Genomic DNA, 17,446 nt, shown 5'->3' with positions numbered 1-17,446 from the left:
TGCTTGCTTTAATTAAACAAGTGCCTAATCCACTGTCTCACCTCATAAGAAGCAAGGCCCCACAAGGCTTCTGATTGGTATCGAATGCCTCCTTTTCTAATTGCTTTCCTGCTTCTATGACTATTAGTAAAGGATGCAGATGCTATAATGCTTACAAAAACATATACTACCAGTAAACTTTTAATTGCCAAATTGCCAACTGAACTTGATTTGATTAGCTAAGCTTCTCGTAGACTAGGATTATACCATAATCAAATTTTACTTCATAACTAAAAAGGAAAAGAGTTCTCCTTTCTTTTCGTTTTCTTGTAAAGACCCATGGTTTCTATGAGCTCTTCTAGTTCATTTTACTCTTTATGCTATTGGTAGGCTCACCTCATGGGATCACCACCTTGTCATTCTACTTTTGGATGTCATTTTATACGTACATTATATCTAAACAGGAATTGTGTTATTTCACTCGTAGGTCATCAGTCTCTGTGACTGTAGGTTTGAAAGGAACGTATAACACAAGGCCGAGACTAAGAAGAAAGCAGTACCTCGTAAGGCAGCAGGGCAGGCATGGGAGGATCCTACACTTGCAGATTGGCCAGAGAGTGAGTTTCATGTACTCTACTCCTTGTGTGGTTGCATTCATCATTTTTTATGACAATTTTCGCCTGTCTTAATTCCTTCACTGATCTTGTTTTTGCTAGTATTAATGCCTTCAGTATTACTGTTTGTGTTGTGCAGATGATTCTCGTTTGTTCTGTGGTGATCTTGGTAATGAGTTGAATGATGATGTTCTATCCAAAGCATTTTCAAGATTTCCATCTTTTAACATGGCCAGGGTGAGTTATTTGAACTCGTCCACTTTTTATATGTCTCAACCTTCTCTTGTTCGAATTATCGAAACTTTAATTTGTCTCCTTGTCGTGGTTGCCTTTGGTGAGGTTCTGACCTGATTTTGCATGATCCCTTAATCTGATTTCGAAGAAGTGCTTTGATCTGATGTACGAGTTTAAAACTTTGAACTTGGACAACATCTATGGTTATGTTTGTGTGAAATAAGATTAAATTTTGCTAGCATATGATTCTTTAGCTTAAGGGATGCTTGGTATCGAACACTGTTCTGGCTGATCATACTGGTGCTTCTACCATTATTTTTATAAAAGAGAGAAATTTAAGAATCTCTCATGCCTCTGAGCTCTTGAATCTGTGCACTTTTGTGTCTGCATCCACACTCGTCCCTTTTGTCGTGACAAATGCCCCTTGTAGTTAGTCAAACATAATATATATTATCTGATGTTTAAAGGAGAATGATTAATCTGCTTAGTCATACTGTCTTTTGTTCAGTGCATTACTTGACAGTGTTGGTACTGTGATCACTACTGTATGTAATGTTGCCTGGACGACGAGCTTTAGTTTCAGCTTGTTGACAATGTTGGCTGTTCAGGCACCAGTTAGTGATTGGGAGTACAATGCTACGCTCCCCAAAACTGCTTCAATGATTGATTTGGCTTCAAAAATAATGATGACTTGTTTAGCACTGACTTAAGTGAGGACCAGCTGAGGCAGAGACTTGGACACATGTCCCACACACCTTGTCAAGTAGGAAATTGCAGTACATAGTTATGTCCAATATCTATAATTTTTTCCATCGCATTTGATAGACCAAAGGCTATATTTCTAGCATGACATGATTTCTAGTAGGTTGAATTGCTTGAACGCAAACTATTTCCTGGGGTGTTATTATATTATTATTGTTGCAATTTTTTTCCTATCATTTTCCAATCTCAAATGCTCAAGAATTGGAAAAAAAATTTCTGTTTCCCCAGATCACTGTATACACTTTTCTTCATCCCTTCAATTTCTCGGCTGTTTTCTCTTCTTCTGAAGGATTGGCACTAACCTCTACTAAAGCATAGCCGGACTGCTCCACCTAGAGATGGCTGAAGGAAGTGGAAATGAGGAGACAACTCTTGAGCATACATCAACATGGGCAGTGGTAGTTGTTTGTTTCATCTTGATGAGCCCAAACAATGTACTATATATATACTATACCTCTCGTGGATCGTTGCTAATATTGTACAATTACGTTACCTGACTTTTAGCATTTCTTTCAACTTGTTAGGGATGAGAGTCTTTTTGTTTGTGCACAAGAAAGTCTTTCAAGTTATTGTAAATGAGAATCTTTCGGTACTTTATTGGGATTTTAGTACTTGCTTTGAGCACTTGTTTGCGATTTTAGTACTTGCTATGTTTGTACTTGTTATCGACTTTTAATTCAATGAATTATATTTGAGTATCGACTTCTTCTTTTAAATTGCTATATGCATTCTGCTCTTTGAGATAATTTTACAAGTCCCTTGGGATTCTGGTTGATGGAATGTACAGCAGGGAGGACTAATTGCAGGTTGCTTCCATATAAAAAAAAACAGGGAAAAAACTCCTGGCAATTAAAAGTGTCAGCATAGCTTAACTTCGAAAAGCACTAATGACAAATGGGCATGTCGTCCAAAGCAGTGTAAATTCACATGGCTACGTGTCCTTAAAGTCATATATTAAGACAACTAAAGATGCCTTCATAAATTGGATATACTACTGATCCGCTACTGATGTTCTAATGCTATACGGACACTTTCGATTATCACAAAAAAACGTTTTTGTTGGCAGAGGGAATGCTATAGCAGCATGGTTTTCCTGACACGTTTGAATGTTGCTAAAGATTTGAGGCTATCCCCACATTGGAAGGGACAACACTCGCCCTAGGTGTGAGGATAGATAAAATGTCAGGTTAAATTGTCTATACTGACACTTTTAAATGCCGCTAAAGGCCATTTTTGTTGTAGTGTTATCTACTTACATCTTCCTTTGTCCATGTTTTGCAAATATTACCTAGAAACAAATTGAGTATCACTATCTTGACTTGGGTAATACTACATTGTTTTCCATGCATCTGGAATTTGGGGCTGCTAAAGATATGAATTAAATTCAGCTTTTATCATAACAACTAAATCAGAAAAAAAAAAACACTTAATTTTTGACCTATGAACAAAGCTTGTTTAGCTTGTTCCATAGTAACAAAACTAAGGTAGGTGAATCCATTAGTTTACTTAGTTTCAGGATTCATCATTAGCTTGACATTAATAAACTCACCAACTTTATTGAAGATTTTTCTCTGCTCAGGCTCAGTAGCATATTTGTTCAGGCCCACAAACATCTATTAATGATTGAAACTACCTTCAAAATGTATTGAATCAAAGAACAAGTAGTTGTAGACAACTCAACGTGCAAAATAATTACAAGCTCAAGTAGCACGTATCTCGTTTAAAAGATATCCATTGAAGCCTATTTTGGACGAAGACTTCAATTTATTTGACAAATATACATAATGAAAATTATGAAAAATAACAACTTTTATCAATCAACTTTAGTTTGATTCCTAAATTCATCATAGATCCAAAATTTAGAATAGGAACTAAGTAATAGATCTAAAATTCAAAATAGGAACTAATAGGGTGTAATTTATTGTATATTTTGATGTATAAGTTGCTAGTTAACTATGCTATTTGAGTTTTATATTGAGTAGAAACTAATTAATTTTACTCTTATATTGTTCTAATAGGTGAATAGCTCAACTGGACAGAAAATGGACTAAAAATGTAGCGCGAAGAAGCAATGGAAGAAGAAAACATAAAGAGTAAGAAGGGAGTTGGCCAGATTGACTTGCTTCAATATTTTGGCAATAAATTGAGCTACCAAGATCAAATTGAGATGATTCTTAATTCGTTCGGAAGCTAAGAGAGTTCTCTATAATTCTTATTCAGAATTAAAGTTTGGCTCTCATGTTTTCATACCCAAAAGTCCAAATTACTAAATTATAGTTTCGTTGTGATGCTTTTCGGACCAGTTTTTAGTACTTTGGGCAAATCTCAATGTCCATACCTCTAAATGACATTAATCTTGTGGCATTAAAAATATAATTCAAAAGGCTACAACTTTCATGTTTTGACCAAGAGATGATTTAGCCCAAATAGAGTTTTTTGACTTCAAAAAGGATCTGTGCATCGATCCCAAGAGATCTGCCCGATATTGATTTCGGTCTTCTTGCTAGTGTTTCTCTAGTCCCAATTCCAGCGCCAGAGTTTAGGCAGGAGTTCATTGGAAAAAATGAACGAAATTGTCATTTTTTAGTTCCAATGAACCCAATCCTACCCTGTTTGGGATAATACTTTAAGAAACTATAAATAGGGGCTATTTATGATGTTTTTCGGGAGAAAACACTTGCATATAAACATTAGTTCTAAGATTTTTCTTTGAAATTCAAGAATCAAAGTTAGAGATCAAGGCACAGGACTTAGAGTTTCTTCAACTAGGAAGTTCTATATGCTTTTTATTCTAAGTCTTCTATTTTTCAATATTGAAGTATTGTTTACTCTTACAGGTATGATGAACTAATTTATATTTAGCATTAGGGTTTTATGATGGAGTTTTGATTATTTATCTTAGTTAATTTCTTACCTTTTGCCTTGATTTTTTTTATTTAATTATATATTTGTGATTGGCCACCATGGACATCTTTTTTGGAGTGTATTGAATTGAAAAGCGATGTACAACCATGCACTACATAAATAAACTTACTTAACCTAATCATGACACTAGATTAGAGTTCATATGATGTAACTATATCACCTAAGATCTTAAAGAGTTTAATTAAATACACATGATATCGAGAGAGATGTGAGATTTAATAGGCAAAACTTAGATGTATCGATACATAATTTAAGATTCTTGCGTGTGATACATTCTTACCATATTAAGAAACTAACTGGTTAATTAACTCAAACTCTAGATCAAAATTTGAAACCCTAGTCTTTTGCCGTTTGTTTTCTCACCTCTATCTTATTTGATTTGATTATTTATTTAATTTCGTGAGTAGTGATTAAAACACACTTTGAGTTCAACTTTTGTTATTTTTGTTAGAGTAAATAAAGTAGAAAATTAACTCGTTCCTATGAGTTTGACCTTGAAGGACTCCTGATAATTTATTACTATGATCAATCATGTGTGCCTGTAGGAATTCTTCGATTTGGAACTAAGTAGAAAACCAGAAACAACCAGGCTTCTTTAATATTTCAAACAAACAACCCAAAGCAAAAAAAAAAAACTTAGAAAACAAATCTTTTGCTGAATAACAAATTAAAAGAAATCATAACAAAAGAAGAGAAAGCCAAACAATTCTGAAAAAAGTAGGATGAATATTTTCAACCTATTTGACAAATCAACCAATTGAAAAACATTCAAACTATGACTTTTTGCAAAAGAAATAACAATATTTTATAGAAACGATTTCAGTTTATCACATAAATCAATCACAAATTTTGTAGGAACTAAAATTTTTTGCATTTAAAATCACAAAAGTGAAAAGGGAAAACCAACTTAGAAACCCGAAATATGCACAATTGATGAACCCTGAATCCCAAAAGTAATGACGAAAGAGACGCAATCAAAAGCCCGAAGATAACTAATTTTAGAGCACAATTAGAAGCTAGTGTTCACGTGAACCTTTATTGCTTTTTAGGTTAGGTCTCGAAAAGTTCGGACGTGCATGAGTGGAAACCCTTGGCATGCGCAGCAATGGCGGCTGGTGGCTCATCCACGGCGGCGCTTCCGACCTTGGCGGATGGAACTCCCTGCTCACTAAGTGCGGCAAAATCCTTTGCACAATTGTTCTCTTAGCCTGCCGAATCGCCAATACAGGTGAAGACAGCAACAAGGTATAAAGGTGAGGCGGCTGTTATCTTCTCCAAAGCAGAGGTTGATAAACTAGCAACTCCTTTTCGCTGGGCTCTGGTGGGGAAATTCTCGCACGGACGTCCTAGCCTAGAAGGGATTCGCAAGTTCTTCTCCACACTAAATTTGAAGGATCAAGTCTCCGTTGGGCTCCTGGACTATCGTCATGTTCTTCTCAAGTGTTCCGCCGAACAGGATTTCAACTTGGGATGTGGGATGTGGCAACTTGGGAAGTATCCGATGCGAGTTTTCCGTTGGACTAGGGATTTCCATGTGAAGAAGGAGTCAGCTTTGGCTCCTGTTTGGGCATCTCTGCCGGCCCTCCCCATTCATTACTTTGACAAACATTCGCTATTCTCCATATTAGCTCCAGTTAGAAAGCCGCTATTCCTGGATTCGGCAACCGCAGCGGGCACGAGACCGAGTGTAGCGCGGGTTTGCGTAGAGGTAGACCTGCTGAAACCGATTTGCTCCAGGGTGTGGGTGGCTGTTGAAGGAGAGCTAGGCTTTTGGCAAAACATAGTGCTTGACGATACACCCAAATATTGCAGTGCCTGTTGGAGATTGGGGCATTTGGTGGAGGAGTGTAAGAAGGATGGTGCTGGGGTCATGCACAAGGGTAAGCAAACTCTTGTACAGCAGCAGGAAGCTGCGGATGCAGCCGAGGTGGCCAGGGAAATACCTGCGGGTGCAGCGAAGCCTGGGGGGATTGGGGGGCACTCCCCGTGACGGAAACGATCCCAGCTATGCTGACCGAAGCTCAGCCTCCCACCCCTGCTAGTGGATGTCCAAGCCCAGAATCAGCAGCTGCGGCAGCGGAGTTGGTGAGCAGGGAGGACGCGCTGACACCCCCTAATCGTAGCCAGCATGGTTGTGGGGTTGCTGATGTGCATTTGGTGTGGCTGGAGTCGAGTGGGCAAGGTGATGGCACATCAGAAAGGGTGGTTCGTCCTACATCTCAGGTTGCAAGCGTGGGAACCTCGTCTGAGGTGGTGGAGGCTGGAGCAGAGAAGGCAGCAGGTTATCTGTCTCTGCAACCCAACATTTCTCCCCTGCAGGGGAGTAGGCAAGATGATGGCGCACCTGAACGGGATCGTCCCACAGCTTTGTGTGCAAGGGAGGGAGTCACGGCTGAAGCTGGGGAGAATTTCATGGCAGAAGGGCAAAGTGCGGATGATCAGATTCCAATGGCAGCAGGCAACCTATCCCCGCGACCCAACATTTGTTATGTGGAGCTGCGTATTTCTCCCTTGAAAGAGCTTAATGTTGATCAGTCAAGGGAATTGGAGACATCTCGCAAACAAGGAAAACCAAAGGGAATACGGGCGCTATTTCCGTCCGACAGGGCAGCTGCGTTCCACCTCAACATCTTCCACAGACGTATACCAGGTTCTTTCCCATGATTAACAGCATTTTTTGGAATTTTAAGGGAGTTTCCAAAGCTCCCAATTTGAGACGTTTGAAAAATCTTATTCGGTTACATAATGTTCAGTTGGTGGCTATTTGTGAACCGAAACTTGATGTTGCTAAAATTGAATGCATACGTTTAAAGTTGTCGTTTGATGTTGTAGTTGTAAATTCGTCGGCAGATATCTGGGTCTTTTATAATTTTCCCTTAGTATGCTCTATAGCTGGGAATTCTCAACAATATATCTCCCTTGCTGTCCATCATCCGTGGCTACCTCGCTCCTTGCTGTTTTCTTTTGTACATGCCAAATGTACATTGGAAGAACGCCGGGAGTTTTGGCAAGCACTTTTGGTTGACAAACCATGTGACCAGTCATGGTGTATTTGTAGGGATTTCAATGTGATCATATCCCCTAACGAAAAAAAAGGAGGTCGGCCTTTTTGTAGCTCTGAGGGGTTGGAGCTTATGACCTTCATGGAGGAGGCCGAAGTTTTTGATGTGAGTTTTTCTGGCTCGAGTTTCACTTGGTGCAACAATCGCCAAGGCAGGGCTTGGATCTGGAAGCGATTGGATAGGCTATTGGTTAATGGGGAGTGTTCTGAATTACTGTCAGTCGTGTCGGTCACTCATTTGGCTAGACACCCATCCGATCATGCTCCGCTGAAAGTATCTTTCACTTCACGTACAGATGATAAGCCTCATGCGTTCCGTTTCCTAAATGTGTGGACATCTAGAGCATCTTTACTTGATGTTATTCGAAACACTTGGCAACAGGAGTGTCACGGTTCCCCCTTGAGGGTCTTATGCTCCAAGCTACTTGCTGCAAGGAGAGCTATCCAAGAGTGGAATAAGAACTCGTTTGGGAATATTTTTGCTGCGTCTCGTGAAGCAGAGGCTTCGGTGACTAGGGCGGAAGCAAGGTTGGACAATGAGCCATCGGAGGATGCCCAGGTGGAGCTTAATCGAGCACAAGCACAGCTTAACCATGCGTTGTCAGTGGAGGAACAATTTTGGAAGCAAAAGGCCCGGGTTAAGTGGCTCCGGCATGGTGATCGTAACTCTAAGTTCTTCCATGCCGCCCTAAGGCAGAGAAGGTTGCAAGGGGTAATTCATCGTATTAAGGATATGAATGGCATATGGGTGGAGGCGGAGGAAGACATATCGCGTGAAGCGGTACGCTACTTTTCTAACTTATTTTCTGCACCGACGGAATCCTCGTCAGAATTATTGCACATGATCCCTGTCAGCATCACGGCAGAGGAGAACAGTAGCTTAGAGGCTGATCCGTCTATGGAGGAGGTGAAAAGGACTATTTTTGTAATGGACGGTGACAGTGCAGCTGGCCCGGATGGCTTCACGGGTAAGTTTTTTACTTTTGCTTGGGAGGTGATTGGTCAGGATGTATATAATACAGTTTTGAGCTTTTTCTGCGGGGCTGAGCTCCCTCGATTTATTACATCTACTTCTATTGTCTTACTTCCGAAAAGACCGAACCCTCAGGATTTTTTGAAGTTTAGACCGATTAGTCTTTGCAATTTCTTCAATAAAGTATTGTCTAAGATCCTTGCTGATAGGATGGCTGGTATTCTACCTAATGTTGTTTCACCCCAACAGACGGGTTTTGTTAAGGGCAGGAATATAACCGAAAACTATCTTCTCGCCCAAGAGCTAATGTCAGGGATACGTAGATCGTCTAGGGGAGGAAATGTAGCATTGAAATTAGACATGTCCAAGGCATATGACCGTGTATCATGGGGATTCCTCATAAATGTACTGCGGCGGTTTGGGTTTGGGGAAAGATTTATTGACATGGTATGGAGGTTAATCTCTAATGTTTGGTTCTCGGTTATAATTAATGGAGCTTCTTATGGCTTCTTCAAATCAAGTAGGGGTTTACGGCAGGGGGATCTACTATCACCCGTGCTATTTGTGATTGGGCGGAGGTTCTTTCAAGGGCATTAAACAACCTAGTGGTACATCATGGCTATCGGGGTTTTAAAGTCCCGCTAGGCTGTCCTCCTGTGACACACTTGGCTTTCGCTGATGATGTACTGATATTTGCAAACGGTTATGCTCGAGCCCTATAGGATATTGTGCGGGTGCTAGAGCTTTACCAACAATCCTCGGGTCAGTTGGTGAATGGCCAAAAAAGTGGGTATATCGTGCATCCCTCCGCACAGGCTGCTCGACGGAGGGTAATTGAGCATATCACTGGTTTTCCAAGGCAGCAAACACCTATTCGTTACTTGGGGTTCCCATTGTACTTTGGGAAGAGTAAGGCTTCATACTACAGTGAGGTGAGTCAAGCAATACTCGGCAGAATCCTTTCATGGAAGTCCAAGGTTTTGTCTCAGGAGGGTAAGATCATTCTCATCAAACATGTTCTTTCATCTATCCCATTGCATTTACTATCGGCCGCAGTAATGCCGGTTTCGGTGTTCAGAGTAATTGAGAGGGTTTGTGCGGGCTTTTTATGGGGCTCGACAAAGATGGAGGCCAGGTATTGTATCCGCTAGGAGCAGTTGTGTTATTCGACGGAGGAGAGGGGCGTCGATTTTAGGTTATTAAGGGATGTTTACACAGCCTTCTCTTATAAACTCTGGTGGGAATTCTGTACGGGAACGCCTTTATGGGCACGGTTCTTACGTGCGAAATATTGTAGGCGTTCTCACCCTTGTCAGGTAGAGCTTATTGCGGGTGCATTAGCAACTTGGAAACGGTTAATCAATGTCAGCAGGGAAGCGGAGTTGTCTATGCACTGGTTGGTGAATGCCGGGACCTGTGACTTCTGGTATGATAACTGGCTGGGCAACGAAGCTCTTTTCCTTAAAGCCCCAGTTAAGGGGGATTTATCGTTCAGGGACTTTTTGGTAGATGGAAGGTGGAACTCGGTGTTGCTAGCACAATACCTCCCAAGGGACATCACAGCCATGATCCTATATCATCCGACCCCGGAGGGTGAGAGACCAGATGAGGTGGTGTGGGTGTTAATACCTTCAGGAAATTTCTCGTTGACCTCCGCTTTCCAAGAGGTAAGGCAAGCTCAGAACCCTTCTTGGATATTCAACCCACATTTGGCTCCCTCAGCTCCCACTGAAAGTCTCTTTCTTTATGTTACGTCTATTGATGCGGAGGCTACCGCTGGATGATATATTGGGTAAATTTGGCTTTCAATTACCTTCAAAATGTTTCTGTTGCTTCATGGCGGCTGGGGAAGCGATTGACCACAGTTTCTCAACGGGCCAACTAGCGGTAGAGATTTTGGACATCTTCGGCACCCCGTGCGGAATAGGTCTACCTACAGTCCCACTGCGGGAGAGATTGGTTGCTTGGTGGCTGTCTGCGCGTTCGGATGCTCAGAGACGTTTTGTGGTTTCTATTCTGCCAAGCTTCATCTGTTGGCATATCTGGAAGGCACGGAACAAATCAATTTGGGAAGGGGTCAAAATGACTAGTGGGGAGATTTGTCATGGCATTCTCCAGGACATTACCAAGGCGGTTGAGGTTAAATTTCTGCATGTGATTGTAGCGCGGAATTTTGATCAGTTCTTTGAAAGGCTATCTCAGCCGTCTTCATTACGTTGGGTCTGTTTGGTTAGGTGACAGGCAGCTGGAAGGGGGTTCCTATCCCTGAATACGGATGGGTGCTCGAAGGGGAATCCCGGAATAAGTGGTGGATGTGGAATACTACGGGAGTCAAATGGTCGGGTGTTAGTGGGTTTCCCTGAGGGTCAATACTAGCTTGCGCGCTGAAGCATTAGCGTTATTAACGGGGCTACGCTTATGCTCTCAACGAGGCTTTGTGCAGGTTCGAGTGCAGACAGACTCGCTGGTACTAGTGGGTATATTACAACGGCAGTTCCAGTGCCCATGGCACATTCAAAGGGAAGTGCAGCAAATATGGCAGTTAGTTGCGGATCCTACACAGTTCTCCCATTGTTTTAGGGAAGCCAACAAAGTGGCTGACATATTAGCTAATGTAGGTATCCTGCATCCGCAGGATCCTGTAAGGGTGTATCACCACCTCTGTTCTCTTCCACGGCTAGCGAGAGGGGAAGTTAGGATGGATATGCTAGGCTTTCCCTCTATTAGAACTATCAAGGGATCATCTTGACGACCAGTCTAGTGCTCGGCTTCTAATTTTTTGATTGAGCAATAAAAGTAGTGTTTTTTGAAAAAAAAAAAGAAGCTAGTGTTCACGTCAAAGTAACTGAATTTGACAGATTATGAGTCCAGTGATGAAATTACCAACCTTATTCAAGGTATATGCAATAAAGCTAGGTTTGGAGAATAACAACAGCCTCACATACAGGGAAAAAAACAAGAGAGAAATTAACAGGTTAAATAATGCAATTCCAGTTACAACCATATATAGTTCATTTGCAGATGAGTATGTAAATCTATTCCTTGTAAACTAAAAAAATACCCAAAATGAAAGTAGGAAAATTGATAAGAGCGCCGCCAATCTTGTGACGAAACTCGTAAAAGACAAGCCCTAAATTTTCAAGATTTCAAGAATTTCAAGATTCGAAAAGTTTGAACACAAGAATTCAAGAAACCTTAAAGATTGTTTCAAGATCTTTAAGAAGTTCTGGAATTTAATCAAGAAATTCAAGAAACTCAAGAAAGATTCAAGAAACAGACATAAACAGCCAAGATTTCCCTAAAAAAATTTCCAGAACTTTAAGAACGAAAATTTAGGGTTTCAAGTATCAAGTGCAAATAGCTCACACAACCCAAGACTCATGAAGAAACCCTAGGTAAGAACTTTGGATTTCCAAGAAATACTTTAAACATAATTTTTTTTCGAGATGAACAATAACACGGATGAACAGTACTATGAATGACTAGTAACTTCTTTTTTTTTTTTGACTCAAAAGACAAAACCCTAGAACTCTAGAATAAGAACGACAAAGACACCAACAAGAAAACTAAAAGAGATATAACTTTGATACCTTCAACTAACTCTAATACCAGCTGATACATTCTTCTCCTTATTTCAAATATAACTTGTAGCACCACAAGCCCCGAGGATCTAGAATGGATATCAAGGTTTAGACAGCGGAAATCAAAATGCTCAAGGAATGGCTCAAGAACATTTGATTGGTAGATGACGCCAGAATCAAAGTGACTATTTGATTAATAAGTCGATAAGCGCCTTAGCACCACTTTAAGGTGTTCAAGGATGGCTCATAAAGAAGGCAAGAAGGAAACAGGCATGTTTAATGTTGGAAAATTGGTTCGCTCTATTGTCTTTATTAATCAAAGCAAAGAGTTCGACTATTTATAGCTAAAGTACAAATCCAAAAGGGCCAAAACTTAACTACTTAACTAACCAACTAAGAACTAACTAATTAAGGCCCAACTTAAGTTTTAAACTGACCAAATTATTTTATTAACCTAAAAGGCCCAAAACAACTCAATTAAAACCACAACTATGTGGTTCCAACTTACATGCAAGCTGGCACAATTTATTATTAACACAATCGACTAAATAACTAAGAAATTAAGGTCCTATTTGATAACCCAATTTAGCATTTAAATATAATGGATTCAGATCTTAATATTTTCAGACATATTTGATAAAAAAAATTGAACATCTAAATTAATTCAGTGATACCAAATTTCCTAGGTAAAACTTACTCTAAAAAATAAGTGATAATGTGATATACACTCAAATGTATTTGATTTAATACTTAACAATTCAATAATTTAATGGAATCAAATTTCAATTTTTATATTTCACTTTTATCAAATGCTCCTAAGAGAAATAGACAATGCCAACTTAGTAAAGTATCTGCTCCTTGATCTGCTTCATGAATTAGGGTTTTGGGCACGGATTTCCCATCAACATCTTCAAAGTCTTGATTTGAAGCTTGGTTTTGCAAAATCGTGAACTTGAAAACCCTAGGAATTTGAGAAATTGATCCCTTTGACTTCACTGAAACGAACGTAATAGAGGACATTTCACCATGCTCGAATTCTAGCAACAGGATCAACACTTGGACAACTTTTGTGCTCCCATTAACAATCATCAATGAACTCACCTCAATTAAAAAGAGAAGCCATACCTGCATCCAAATATCACAAAAGAAGTTAATTTGATTTTAGAGACCCGTGATATATATGAAGCCTAACAAAAGCACAAGAGAGAAACGGCCATAGCCATTCGTTCAACGTGGAGGAGTAACTAAGGTAATGGTTATGCAGAGAATGAATAAGTAATTTGATTGCAATTGCAGTTTAATGGCGAATACTATATATCCATGAAGAGGCAAAAGAAACAGCACGTCCTTCTACTAAAACAGGCTGGAATGCCTGTATACCTAGAGTGGGTGCTCTATTCAGTAATACGAGATGCCCCTACATAACTTCCTGAAGTATATCCCACCAATGAGTGAAAACCCAACTTCTTAATAGTACTTAATAGTATTTAAGAAGAGCTTAATAGTACTTATGCAACTATCTGCAACTAATGTCACATAATAAAGAATCAAAAAGGATATTTCACTTTCTCCGGCAGAAGGAAACAAAGTCAACACTCAAACTTCAACTCCTTCTTATACAGTATAAGGATGATGTTACACTGTTTAGAAATGATTATACTACCCCTTCAACTTTTTAAAGAAGTTAACTCTTAGAATTCAACCTTCTAAAATAGTTCCTCGTGCAACTATTAGTGCCTGATGAATTCAACCTCCTAAAATAGTTACTCGTGCAACTGTTAGTGCCTGATCCCATCAATGACCACTATAAATTCAATGTATACAGTATCCAGTTTGAATGTATGCGACATGTGTAAAATTTAAAATTTAAATTTAAATTAAGATTAGTTCTTTTACATGTAGACCTGATAGTGTATACAATGTCAGTTGTAGTATGAAGGATAAACAGTTTCGGATTTTTGCCTTCTCTATAAAGAAAATTATTATGTAGATTAAATTACTACATTAAGGAATCTGTTATTATCCTCTATTGGTAATTAGTTTAAATTCTTAATAACTACCACACCTACCACACCTACAATGCAGGTGTTGCTTGTAGTATTTATGAAAATTAGCCCTAATAAACATAAATAAAATGGACAAACCATTATGACCATCTTAGAGATTTTCAAAAATGGGACAATAACAATATCTAAAAAGTAATGAAAACTAATAGTATATAAAGCCAAACTACCTTTTATTGATTGCATTAGTGAATTTAACTCTCAAACTTGATGTGTAATTCTACTGTCTAAAGTTCCAATGTTAATTAATCTAGATATTGAGCATCAGGCACAAATAGCAATGCCAAATTCACAATTGAAACGTTATTTGGATTGGAAAACTTACCTAATATTCAACCAGGAAAGGCCAAAAAATAGCTTTCAGATGATGACAGAGCATCTTGCCCCAGTTTGTCATAAAATATTCTGTAATTATATATCTTTCAACAAAAACAAAAGGAAAGAACTTGGTTTTTTGCCCAAAGTTGAAACAAAGACAGTAATGCGTAATTGTTTATATCATCTCTCTTATCTATTAATTAGATAGGCAAAAGCCAATGCAATAACGGTGTATGCCAATTTTGCTAATGTCTTGGACTATGTTGAAGAGGAATGTGGAATTATTTGACTATGTCTCTTTCACCCAAAAAAAAAAAGCAATTTTGTCGCCCAAAGTTGAATAAAAGACAACATGTGTAATTTTTATATCATTTCTGTTATTTATGTAGTTGCAGGACCCACAATTAATACCACAATAGTTAATTAATCACGGAAAAAAAATAGCTTCAAATATCGTAATGTTTAGATAGCCAACACCATTAGCGGCTACCAACTTATGTCACTTTTGCTGCCGTCTTGGACTACTTTCAAGATGAATCTGGTTATAACTCACAGGAGTCATGCTTTTTCTGTTTTCTTTTTAATTTTCTTTTAACACAGGAAGAGTGAGCAGGGAGATTTGAATCCAAAATCTCTAAATTATGGAGTCTCAACCTTAGCCATTAGACTATAGTCTTCTTAGCATGCGAATCATACTTATATTGACATAAATTACTAGTCACAGCAAAAACAAAAAAAAAAAATTAGTTTTAGATTTTGTAAGGACAACCAATTGATGTGATTTTGTCAGTGTCAATTTATGTTGGAATGTGGGTGGGGGGGGGGTATGGCACTGCTTAAATGCTGAGATGATCTTTGCTTCTACGCAACTGACCACAAGAGCACTGGAGCCTTCCTATTCCGTCCAACGCAGGCAACTTTTGGACATAGCGCAACACACGCCATATAGCAAGCGGTTAATTGGTGATGCAAAAATTTTGGGTGCTGTTCCAGTTTAAAAGTATGGTGGTATTTTTTGTTGCAGGTACAAAGTATATGGAAAATGAAAGGATGTTTAGGCTAAGCATTGTTTAATTCTAGTTTGAAATCTGAAATTATTAGTGCAATTTCTTGTTTCATTTTGATGTCACTATTACATGAACTCCAATCCTATCTCGAAGACAAACCAATTATTAGGTAATAGGTTTGATTTCAATGGATGGCATGAAATTACACAACTTAGTTAATGAAAAAGTTTATCACATTCCAAACCAACTATTTGGCAAACCTAATAGTTAATCTTTAACCAATGAAAATATTTCAAATAAGATCTATGTAACCTACTAATTCCACATTAAATGAAATCCAAATAAAACTTGAGATCCATATTTGTCCAATTGATGATATTTCATTGATCAAAAACCAATTGCTAGATTTGCTAAGCAATTGATATGAACCGTGATAAATTTCTCTCAATCATTAAAGTTCTGTAATATAAATCAACTTGCAAACTTAAAACTGAATGGGAAAAATTTTTCATTAATGAAGTTCTATTTATAGCTTCACCTAATTGTACATTGAAATCCATACGTGCATTTGCAAACCAAGCAATTACAGATGGATGTGCTTATGTCAAACTTGACCAATGTGCCAAAAGCCGCGCCTGAAACATGTCTTTCCTCCAGAATGGAGACCAGGGAAGCATATTCCATACTACAAAGACATGCAAATCAAATAATTACAAATAAATTATACTAAGCAGTGGAAATTTAAATGATTTACCTCCAGTCATTATTGTTGAACAGAGTTTAATCCTTACAACTCCCTTGACTTCTTGCCTTATTCTTGTCTATGTGGACAAAGAAACAATGTAGATGTGTAGAAGAAGAGAAAAGTAGAAAGAGAATTTAGAGTAAGGATCTTCTAATTAATACCTAACCAAAAAGTGTACAACTGATGAAATGCCACAGGTTTTTTGTAGGTTAGGTTAGGGACCCTTATTGGTAAATACAAAAATCCCTAGGATTTCCTTCCATCAAGGAAATCTTGTCAAAATTTATAACTGAAATAATATTTTCTGACTAATTGATTAATTTGATTGATTAATAGATTGAATAAGACATCAATTAACAGTAGATATCAATCAATCATTAACAAATGAAAGATACTAATTAATTATTGACAAAATGTCAATCAATTAATTAGAATATCAATCACCAATCATTATTTAATGAGAGATACTAATTAATTATTAACAAAATATCAATCAATTAATTAAAATATCAACACTTTAAAATCAATCATGTGGGTCATAATTACCAAAGGAGGCAAGTCTTACAAAACATTCCAACCATTGACCTTGAGGAAGTTGCAGGCTTGAACAAGCTGAAGTCATTGAGCAGTTATGAAAGCAAGCCAAGAATTTGGATTCTTTCAGGTTCATAGTACTAGTTATGTTTGAACTGAAAAACTAAACATAATCCTTGATGATGATTGTCTAAGACCATTATTTGGAACGCATTATCAATCTTGCTACTCATAAGTAAATGCTGTCAGTTCAGGTCATTAATCATGGAGTTTCTGAAGGCTTAATGGAGGAGACAATGAATGTTATCCAGGAGTTCTTTAGGCTGCTAGGCTTTTACTCCAACGACAGCGACATCAGCCAAATCTGTAGAATCTTCTCAAGCACTTTAAATTATCACAAAGAAGATTTTTACTACTGGAGTGATAACGTCACACACAGTTGCCATCCTGTGGAGGATAGTATTCAATCTTTGCCCGAAAAGCCTACCAGATACCGGTAAAGCCTCTACATATGACCCAACTTATTTAAATAAGAATAAAGTTAGGAATTCCGTTACAATGATTAGCACCACAATTCATACAACCTTTTTTTAGGGATGTCATAAGTACATAATGTGTTGAAGCACGGAAGTTTCTCTTGAGGATTTTGG

General features: G+C 38.4%; 2 protein-coding genes and 1 long non-coding RNA gene across 3 annotated transcripts; all 3 read left to right on the top strand.

Moving 5' to 3' along the window:
• Positions 1-508: 508 nt before the first annotated feature.
• On the top strand, positions 509-2,025 carry LOC113767093. The gene is made up of 3 exons (XR_003467859.1): positions 509-596; positions 733-830; positions 1,879-2,025. It is a non-coding gene; the product is annotated as an uncharacterized LOC113767093 (long non-coding RNA).
• A 3,594-nt stretch (positions 2,026-5,619) lies between these two features.
• LOC113766255 lies at positions 5,620-6,504 on the top strand. The gene is made up of 2 exons (XM_027310465.1): positions 5,620-5,691; positions 5,743-6,504. Exons 1-2 carry the CDS (start codon positions 5,620-5,622, stop codon positions 6,502-6,504), a joined length of 834 nt encoding a protein of 277 aa, XP_027166266.1.
• A 17-nt stretch (positions 6,505-6,521) lies between these two features.
• Positions 6,522-10,332, top strand: LOC113766254. Its single transcript, XM_027310464.1, has 4 exons — positions 6,522-7,164; positions 7,347-8,995; positions 9,271-9,683; positions 9,846-10,332. The coding sequence occupies exons 1-4, from the start codon at positions 6,522-6,524 to the stop codon at positions 10,330-10,332; spliced, it is 3,192 nt and encodes a 1,063-aa protein (XP_027166265.1).
• The last annotated feature ends 7,114 nt before the right edge of the window (positions 10,333-17,446 follow it).

The sequence above is a fragment of the Coffea eugenioides genome, chromosome 3 (assembly GCF_003713205.1).
Source record: "Coffea eugenioides isolate CCC68of chromosome 3, Ceug_1.0, whole genome shotgun sequence".
Lineage (NCBI taxonomy): Eukaryota > Viridiplantae > Streptophyta > Magnoliopsida > Gentianales > Rubiaceae > Coffea > Coffea eugenioides.
Note: the sequence above shows the minus strand (reverse complement) of the source record. Positions and strands in the feature narration are given on the sequence as shown.

What these genes read in the sequence shown, in the direction of transcription:
- LOC113766255 (XM_027310465.1), top strand. Translation starts at nt 5,620, where the DNA reads ATGGCGGCTGGTGGCTCATCCACGGCGGCGCTTCCGACCTTGGCGGAT. An exon ending in CTCCCTGCTCACTAAGTGCG is followed by an intron (nt 5,692 to 5,742) that starts GCAAAATCCTTT and finishes TCGCCAATACAG; the next exon opens with GTGAAGACAGCAACAAGGTA.
- LOC113766254 (XM_027310464.1), top strand. Translation starts at nt 6,522, where the DNA reads ATGCTGACCGAAGCTCAGCCTCCCACCCCTGCTAGTGGATGTCCAAGC. An exon ending in GGGAAAGATTTATTGACATG is followed by an intron (nt 8,996 to 9,270) that starts GTATGGAGGTTA and finishes CGAGCCCTATAG; the next exon opens with GATATTGTGCGGGTGCTAGA. An exon ending in TCGACAAAGATGGAGGCCAG is followed by an intron (nt 9,684 to 9,845) that starts GTATTGTATCCG and finishes GAAATATTGTAG; the next exon opens with GCGTTCTCACCCTTGTCAGG.